Below are 9,512 nucleotides of genomic sequence, written 5' to 3' on the forward strand. Positions count from 1 at the left end.
CGATCTGGAATTCTGAGATCAATGCCTGCTTCAGCAATGTTATTTCAACTGGTCCAACTTTGTGGTGTTTTGTTACTGGACTATATTCTACTGAAAGGTTTTTGCAATGTTATGGAAATTAGAAACACTGGTAGGGCTATAGGTTACAGCCAAATTAGTTGGTATCAGTGCCCATGCAAAAGGTCTATTGTTAATACAAGCACTTCAGGGAATGAGGGAACAATCTCATGCTTAAGAGTGACTTTGAAACAAATTACACTATATTATATTTTGTAAATTACTTACACCTCTTGTGTATTAACGAGGTGCAGTAAAACCTGTATGTGTTTCCTGGTTGTTCCTGGTGTTCCACTTCCTTGTAGTTCGTCAGTCTCTTTTTTTGCCCCTGAGTGCCACGCCCTTGAGGAAAGGGACTCACCAAACCAGTCAGATAGTGAAGCAAAATACAAAGACTTGTGGGAATGTATTGTATTTATTGTATTGATGGATTTGTGTGCAGTATAATTGTGATTTCAAAGGAATATGTAATTGTAGCACAGACTACATTTAAAGTAAGCTTTATCTTTTACTACCTTTACTTAATGCTGTAAAATATAACATCTTAAGGGGTAAGGGTATATCATAAGGGTAATAGAGGCAACATTTCAAGATTTCCCCATTGGTACCAAATGAGAAAAATTTACATTTACTCATTTGGAAGACGCTTTTATCCAAAGCAACTTACATTTGATAAACAACATACAAGCATCAACAAAGCATCAAATAGCCTACAGCACGAGATCTACAACTGACAATGCATACTAGTAAGAGCAGCAATAAATACTAGTAAGAGCAATAAATACCAGTAAGAGCTAATAGCACATATCACATCAAGAAGTGAGAGTTAACAAAAAAGTGCAATCAATACAAGATAATTGTAAGGGATAGAAGAAGAGCACACTTCTTGAAGTTAGAGAGGGACGCCCCTGCTCTGATGGCAATATAGCTAATATAGAATTAGCTTCAAAATTTTACATGAGCACTTTATTTTCTGCCAAAAACTAAAAACAGTTTTTGTTATTTCAATTGCAGCATTTCTGTATTTATGTTTTTGTCTGAGCTCTACTTACTGATTTGAGGTGGGTGGGGCTAAACTTGTAAAAGGCAATATATACATATTTCCATGTGTAGTGACCCTTTGCCTATCAAAAAAAAGACTACCACCATTGTTGCTGATTGAGTAATTTAAAAGTGCAATTCACTAGCAAGGACCACAATCAACAGATACGATTAAATGATTTATTGATAAACAAACAGAAAGATGTATGATGCTTACAGTTGCTGAATAGAAATTCGAAAGCGTTGTGGGGAAGCTTGATAGGGAAATCCGCCGTGCCCAGTTGCTACGGCGGATTTCCCTATCTCTAGTCTGGACAGAGAAAGGGGTGGGCAGGAGGGGTGCGGAATGCGAGAGCAAAGAAGAGGACATGTGTTGTGTGGGTATTTATGGAAATGTCGGGAGTTAAGTAATTGATGTGTGGTCCCGCTCCTGAAACTCTGCTGGTAGCACCACTAAATGGTGAAATGTCCAGGGTTTCCAATACAACTTAATTTATTTGTTACAGTTTGTGTGGTTTCCAATATGTACAGAGTACAGTCACAGTTAACCGACAATCATAAGCAGAACAGCATGAGTCGCAAGTCATGAATATTTAGCCTAATGTTATTAAGAATTCAAAATCAAGATTTATATCCACGTTTTAGCTTTAAGACTATTTAAAAATGTACTTGAGTCCCCCTTCACACATGAATAAGTCAGTAACAGTTATTTACATATATAATTTGATTTATTTTATGGTATTGCCTAGAAAGAAAGAAGCATTATTCCTAACAGTTGTGTGATCCAGCCCACACAGTCTCCTGTGTGGGCTGGATCTCATAAGGTAACTTAATCAGTTACTACAACAACTACAGTCTAATGAAACTACTCAGCCCTTTTTTAAAACTGAAACTATTTCACCAGCAAGATTATGTCACACAGGTACAAACTTAATAATGGATCCCTTCACAGTCAAATGACCACTAACCTCTGGGTCACTAGTGGATGTCGGGACCAGGGCACCAAAATGGACAGAAATACTAAAAAACTTAATTTTCTCATCATTCACTTTGGCTTGTGTTTCAGTACAAGGGCCTCAGCTTCGGCCTTCAGATTTATTTCTTTGCTCTTTGTGTGTGGCAAAACTGGATTAGGTGATGATGTATTGTAATGTGACAAAACCTGGCTTTCTAGTACAGAGACAACAAAGAGGTATCTTCTATTGTCTAAGACAAAGAATAAAATATTTCCCATGACGCAGTCTTTTCAGGAAGCTTTGACTTTCAGGCAATGCTTGTTGGCCGCATGCTCTGCGTTGGCAGAGACCTGATTGGCTAAACTTGGCTGAAAATGTGCCCTAGTCACAGCCTGTGCATCGTCATTACCTGTACACAGCACTCGGCACAGAATGCCTTGTAACTGTGAATGGATTCTAATCATGTTCTTACGTTTATCTACCTGTATGTTAAGGTAATTATTGCTGATTGTGTGTTATTCCTGTAAACTTCATTCCTCTACAAATTGTAAGTGTATTTTTTATCTAATTGATTTGAAAGTCTGATTTAATTCTTCTTACTTTATGTGAAAATCTTTTGTTAAAGTTTTGTTTTGTTTTAGTTTTTTAACATGCATTGTAATTATTTCACCAGCTTTGCCATAATTACAACTCATACAGTGGTGGTTCAGGTGATGGTATTAGTCAACACAGGACTTTCACCCAGGAGACTGCTCTTTTCATTTTCACTTAACATGTGAAAATGCAAATCACAATCTTTTGCTAAACACAAAAACTAAGTGGTTTAGGATCCTAAATAAATAAAATCAATCAATGAAACCAAACTGTGACTGTTTCGCAACGATTATAAAAGCAAGATAGGCTTAACAGAGATAAAACAGTACTTGTGCTGCATTCTGTTTCATAATGATACTCTGTTTTTGTCTTGTGTTACAAATCCAGCACACCCCTTTCCTTTACAGCTGTGTGTTCCCATCACCCGCCTAAAAGCCCAAACTCACACAGGCTGTGGCATGTTGAGGTCTATGGCATTTTACATCGCATCCTACCTTTCTTAGCCACTGTTGGCTCAAGTCACTGAATTTCAGTTATGTAACATAACCAGTTGTTCATCTTAATAGTTTACCCGTCACCTGCCAAGACTTCACCCATTTGCCCATCTAAGAAGTCAACCTACTGAAACACTGGGTTGATTTCATCCTCTTGGCTCTAAGATGCTGTATAAAGTTAATAATGTTGGATCACTATTTCATCAGCTATTTGGAATTTAGGGGATAATGCATAAATATAAATTTATAAAAATGAAGCAATTTCAGTTCAATCCATGATCAATCAGCCCAACTGTAAGGGAGAGAAAACCACAGTTTCACTAAAATCAGTGAATTAGGTTTGTTCAACCTATTTCTTTGTAGTCTGAATGTGTTTGTGTGTCTACATGCCAGATGCTCTGTTGTAAATTGAGTTTTTATCCCAGATTTTTTAGATAGATAGATAGATAGATATGTTTCTTTGTCTGAACACGTGTATGCTTGTGCATACAAGACACACAGATGGCAGTCTTGACCTTCCTTAGGCACCTGGCGCTCGTGCGCTCTCCTCTTAGTCGTGCCACTTTATTGCACACTGGGGCAGGCGGGGTTTTCGACATGGTTTAGTGGGTATCTCGTTCCCTCGAATGGGAACGTCTCGGGTTACGTATGTAACCCTGGTTCCCCAAGAAGGGGAACGAGACACTGCGTCGGCCCGCCGCATCTCTCTCCCCGCCTGAAGCGCCTGCTTCATAGTTTAAGCTAATGATGAGTGTGTACAGGTGTGCTTTATACTCCTCCGGTTATTCCGTCACACCTTACCGTTCTAGCAACAAGCCAATAGGATTGGAGTGATTTCATTCACGTTCAGACGTGCACTATCCCATAGTGTCGTAACCGACGCAGTGTCTCATTCCCCTTCTCGGGGAACCAGGGTTACATACGTAACCTGAGACGATTCATCTGGTGAGTTTTTGCTTTGTTTATTTTTTAAATAAATGCTTGTGTATATTAGGGCTAGACGATATGCCAAAAATTTATTCACGATAAAAAGTTTCATATCTTTTGATATCTATAATTATCACGATAAGTATCAAATCGTTATTTCTTGATTTTTGCTCCTGACTGAAAGTTGAAAAAACCTGATAGTTAATTGTGGTTTTAACTCTTCTTAATGGTTAACACTTGTTGCCAAACAGTGGTTAACAAATCTGAGGCAGAACATTCAAAACAATTATGAAAATCTGTGTCAACAAATATGCACAAGTAAAATTAAGTATAAGCTTTTTTCAGTCCTTTTTCCTCAACAAAATAAACATCTCAATTAAAAAATTAAGTCCTAATTTGTGCAAGATTCAAGTGAATAAAATTAAACATTTATTGAATATTTATTGAACATTTGTTAGATTGTTATTGTTATATAATTAATGTTATTGTTTTATTGTCCAGCCCTAGTGTATATACACACTGCTTTCTTTTATATTGAATAAGTATGACTATATTGCCTACGTCTTCCATGTAGAACTCAAATCCTTCAACCCACAATCTATTAATGGTAATTTTGTTTATAGTTCCAAATTGATAATTTAATATATTCTATGAGACTGAATAAGGTTATTGGCTATCAATTTTCTCTTGTTTAAGTGTGGTGCCCCAAGGTCAATGTAACTTTAAGTTATATTCAAGTAATAATTTTCATCACGCAAATCTCCATGATTCTTTTAAGATAAGCTTTGTACCACAGGCAGGACATAACTTCCTATCTCTGAGTGTGAGCGGGAATATTCTGCCATTGATGGTTATGACAACAAGGCCTGTAATAGGTTGTGTGAAAACAGCCTCTCATCGCTCCTTTTTGTGGATTTTAAAGGACCCCCCTTTGGCAAGTTTAGGCCCAACACCCTTTACCGCCCTTTATTAAATAAGATAACTCTCCTGAAAACAGTGGTATAGTTTGCATACTGGCTGTCACTAGTTAGATTTGTAGGATTAGTTGGGAGTTAGGCAAGTCAGGCTCTGCCAAGATGGCGACGGCCAGAGCCATCCACATTGAGCTTTACAATCGCTTAGAAACCTCATCTGCATGAGATATAAAGACATTTATTTTAGAGAAATTTGGTTATAATAATGAGGTTTCCACTGTAATACACATTATGTGCACCAGTGAATGCTCATGGCAGCACTTTCATGTCTGTACACTAAATCTGAAGCAACTGCCAGCGGCCTGTGAATTTAGCTTAGCTTAAGACAGGAAAAAAGGGGAAACAGGTTGCCTGGCTCACATTTTCTGTACAGGTGTGAGAGTGTAGTAGTTTATGTCAGATTGAGATGTGTTGATAAGCTAATTGTTGTTTTGTCCCTGCAGAATTTCAAGAATGACAAACCTCAGAGCGAGTTTCTTTCTGGTGGGAGTTCTTGGACTTTGGGCAATTTATATCAGTAAAGACTCTATTGACGCCAGCTTTTTAAGCCTCCAAGTAGAAGTGAGAAAACATGACAGTCAAATGAAGCCACACAGCAAAAACTCCTACGTATACTCCTGGCCAAGATGTCAACGAAATGTGTCTGCTGCCAACATCAAAGGCTTCAAATCTTTTTCTGGTGGCATGCAACAGTTTCTTTACTATGAACACTGTCGCCATTTTCCCATGCTACTGGACATTCCTGATAAATGTGGAGGAGCTGATAAATCAGCAGAAGTCTTCCTTCTGCTGGTCATTAAAAGTTCTCCTGTGAACTACGACCGTCGAGAGGTTCTGCGCAAAACCTGGGCCAAAGAGAGGTTACACAATGGTGTGTGGATCAGAAGAATCTTCATCTCAGGAACGATGGATGTCGGTTTTGCCAAAAAGAGAATGAACAAATTACTCGAGTTGGAGCAACGTGAGCACAGAGACATCCTCCAATGGGACTTTAGTGACACATTCTACAACCTCACCTTGAAGCAGATTCTCTTCTTAGAATGGATGGAAAGAAACTGTCCGAACGCTCGCTTCCTGCTAAATGGTGATGATGACGTCTTTGCCAACACAGACAACATGGTTGAGTTTCTCCAGGGCCTCAAGGATAATAATGGAAGCAAGCACCTTTATACTGGCCATGTGATCAGGAATGCGGCACCGAAACGATTGAAAAACAGCAAGTATTTTATCCCAGTGCAAGTGTACAAATCGAAATTATATCCCCCATATTGTGGGGGTGGGGGTTTCCTCTTGTCTGGCTATACAGCTTTGGTCGCATACAACATGTCCAAGTCCATTCCCATTATTCCTATTGATGATGTTTACATTGGGATGTGTCTGGCCAAAGCAAAACACGCACCTGTTCTCCATATGGGTGTCAAGACGCTAGGATATTCCATGCCTATTAACAAAGCAGTTGATGAACATGATCCTTGCTATTACAAAGAACTTCTACTGGTACACAGATTCCTTCCAGCTCCCATGTATCTTATGTGGCACAGAACACAGGACCCCAATCTGAAATGTGGTACCAAGGGGACCTGGCTTTAGCAATAACAAAATATAACCTGTGACAGAGCTGTGGCACTTTGCATATTGCACCTGCTCTTAGATTCAGGGCAACCTTCTTCTATCTATCTTCTCCTCAGGCTTCAGCACAGTCCAAAGTAACAGCCATCAAAAACCGTGATAAATCTCCCTTAGCAAAGCCCATGGGAATTTTGGAGGGTGGTAATTTAAGTTTTAATAGGTTTTACTGTGGGTCACATCTGTAAAACTTCTATAAACCTCTCCAAAGGTTGGATGTCTCTGTGTTTGCATCCTACCTGATAAGTCACTCCTACCAGGTGACATGTGAAGTACCAATGTCTGACCTAAGCATTCTGTTACACAAATGGCTCAGTCCTGTGACCCCTCACCTTTTGTTTCTAAACAATGATGCTTGGGGTTGTCATACACACGTATGGTTTCTTTTGTCACTTTAATGCTGATGATACTACGCTATTCTTGTAATTCAGATAAAGTCATGCACCACTGTTTGCCTGGCAGACATCTCAGAGTCGATGTCAGGGCATCAACTTAAGCTCAACCTGGACAAGACTTGAACTTTTTCAGAGGAAAGCATGTGCACATGACACCTGACATCACCACTGACAATACTGTAGTGATGGCAACTTGGACAGCATGGTTTTCCGACACCAATCCACTTTTTCATTCACTACAGCCAAGAAGAACGAAGTGTTGTGTCCTTTATGTAGCAAAATCGACAAGGGGATTGATGTTGGAGTGATGTGTGGGTGTCATCTGAATTTTGTGCAGGAGACTTGTGTTCAGGCCCATCACAGTTGTTTCAGTTACCTAACCTTGCCTAGTTTATTTGACAGAACCTTGATCTTGCCTTTAACACATGTGAAGACATTGTAAAAAGAAGACATTTCAGAAATGTTGGCATTGAACATAATCCAGGTTTTTGCAGAACCTTCCAATATCAATTGTCAGTACAGTAAGAAGATTTTGCTTTTTTTGTTGTAAGTGGAAAACTCTGTCAGACTACCATTGGTGAGTAAGGAATTTAATGTGCTTTAGTTGTTAGTTTTCTGTGAACATAGTCCAGTCACAGCTGTAGTTAATAATTTGCCTGTGGGAGAAATCTTTCTTTAATCATGATGTGTGGGAGAGTTTTACTTAATGTATTTATATAGCTGCTGTCAGCTTTGTGTTTTGTTGTGAATCTAGCTGGGTATTGAACTGCAATACTTTCTGACTACGGACTGAATTCATGTCCATAGCACACATGAGGTTTTAAATAAGTTTGAAGTTTTCTTAAATTGTAAGGATTATATCAATATAATCTACATATTTGTGAACAATGTCACTTTGTCAGAAAGATATTATGTGTATATACAGCAAATGTCCATGTCTTGTTTATTTTTATATTCTGTCACTTTATAATTAAATGATTTGATGTAAAATTGTGAACTACACAAATGAATGTGATTATAAACAAATATTTGAATGAATGTAGAATCCAATAATAATAAGTTCTGAAGTTGAGATACATTTTTACTTTTTACTTATTACTCATTTAAAAAGTAACAATATTACTTTAATTATTACTGGGTATTAAAAGTAAATAGTCACGTTACTCATTAAGTTACAATTACTTTCAACCACCGCACATCCTTAAAAGTGACGGGAAATCTCTTCAGCAGCGCATTTTGGGTGTACTGTAACAATTTTTTTCATTAAATTACAATAAAATACTGGAAGCTACAGTTGCCAGCATGAAACTGTTATTCTACAGTGTAACTACTCAATAACAACAGTTTATTACCGTAAAAAATATTACAGTAATGTGCTGTATAGAATATAAGCATTACAGTATAATACTTTTGTTTGGTTGCAGTTATACTGTTATTTTAGTGTTCTCCCGTAATCTCCATAAACAGGTTACTACTGTACAATGTATAAAAGTACTGTAGAATTTAATTTTACAGTATAGCACTATTGTAAGCTAATGATTTAAACATTTTACATTTCAAAGTAAAATACCTCAAAATTGCTAGCATACAAATGGCTCAGACGAGAATTGCCCTTACAACATTTGGCATTTATTAAAGTCAATGTGGTATGAAAAAAATAAAATGACAAATTTTAAAATAAGTACATTTCTCTAAAATAAAATAAAGTAAAACGCAATTTCTGAAGCGGTTCTTGCTTTACTAGCCTAGTCCATGTACCCTATATTCAGTTTAATTTTTTCTTGAACAAGAGATGCCATGTAACATTATGTATTAAAGCCACTGCTTCATACACCTTCAGCAGCTAACAAATTTCAAGTAATGTAATTCTTGTAAAACACAATCCATAACAACAATTAATCATCTCAAGCAGGTTCTTTCAACAATTTTCATACCATACTTAAAACTGTTCCCTGCCTTCAGTGTCCATGAGTTATGATCATGATGTGCAATAGAAAGCGAATGAGATAGAAATAGAAACAAACCTTGAACTATCACTACTCAACTCAAACAACTGGACTAACCATAAGTCCTGTGTGGAGATGGAGATGGAGTGTGTTGTAGACTACATAACCTCTCTCAAAATCCAGGAGTTTTTTATAAGGGAGGCCACATGGGAATTCACATTTGCTGGACCAGCTTCCTGGTCTTCTTGGGCACCACCTTACCCCAGGCTGGCCTTTGTTCCCTTCTTGGGGTTGAAGTGCCTAAAAATTGAATAACAGAGAATTATTTGCACTCAGTATGTAATCCCCTCACATTCACCAAATAAATATTCTAATATTTCACATGGTTATGACATCTGTGTCTCATAATTCATCAGATCAGTCCAAATTGAAAATTTTGGAGAGGATTGTCTCCCACCACCCCATCCTCACCCAGACTTCAAAAATCATGCACGTTGCCAGG

At 37.8% G+C, this 9,512-nt stretch overlaps 1 protein-coding gene across 3 annotated transcripts in view; it reads left to right on the top strand.

Moving 5' to 3' along the window:
• The window catches only part of LOC119900537 (N-acetyllactosaminide beta-1,3-N-acetylglucosaminyltransferase 3-like), a 36,092-nt gene extending 27,735 nt beyond the window's left edge, over positions 1-8,357 (top strand). Inside the window, exons 1-2 of one of the 3 annotated variants that reach the window (XM_038715577.1) lie at positions 1,460-2,548; positions 5,487-8,357. In XM_038715577.1, coding sequence (XP_038571505.1) covers positions 2,487-2,548; positions 5,487-6,633 — 1,209 coding nt within the window. In that variant the 5' untranslated portion in view covers positions 1,460-2,486 and the 3' untranslated portion in view covers positions 6,634-8,357. Of the gene's footprint in view, positions 1-1,459; positions 2,602-5,486 lie in introns of those variants that run through there. The other 2 variants (XM_038715578.1, XM_038715579.1) reach the window with 2 other exon arrangements.
• The last annotated feature ends 1,155 nt before the right edge of the window (positions 8,358-9,512 follow it).

Source organism: Micropterus salmoides, unplaced genomic scaffold, assembly GCF_014851395.1.
Source record: "Micropterus salmoides isolate LMB-PRFRI ecotype aquatic unplaced genomic scaffold, ASM1485139v1 Ms_hic_scaffold_13, whole genome shotgun sequence".
NCBI classification, from domain to species: domain Eukaryota; kingdom Metazoa; phylum Chordata; class Actinopteri; order Centrarchiformes; family Centrarchidae; genus Micropterus; species Micropterus salmoides.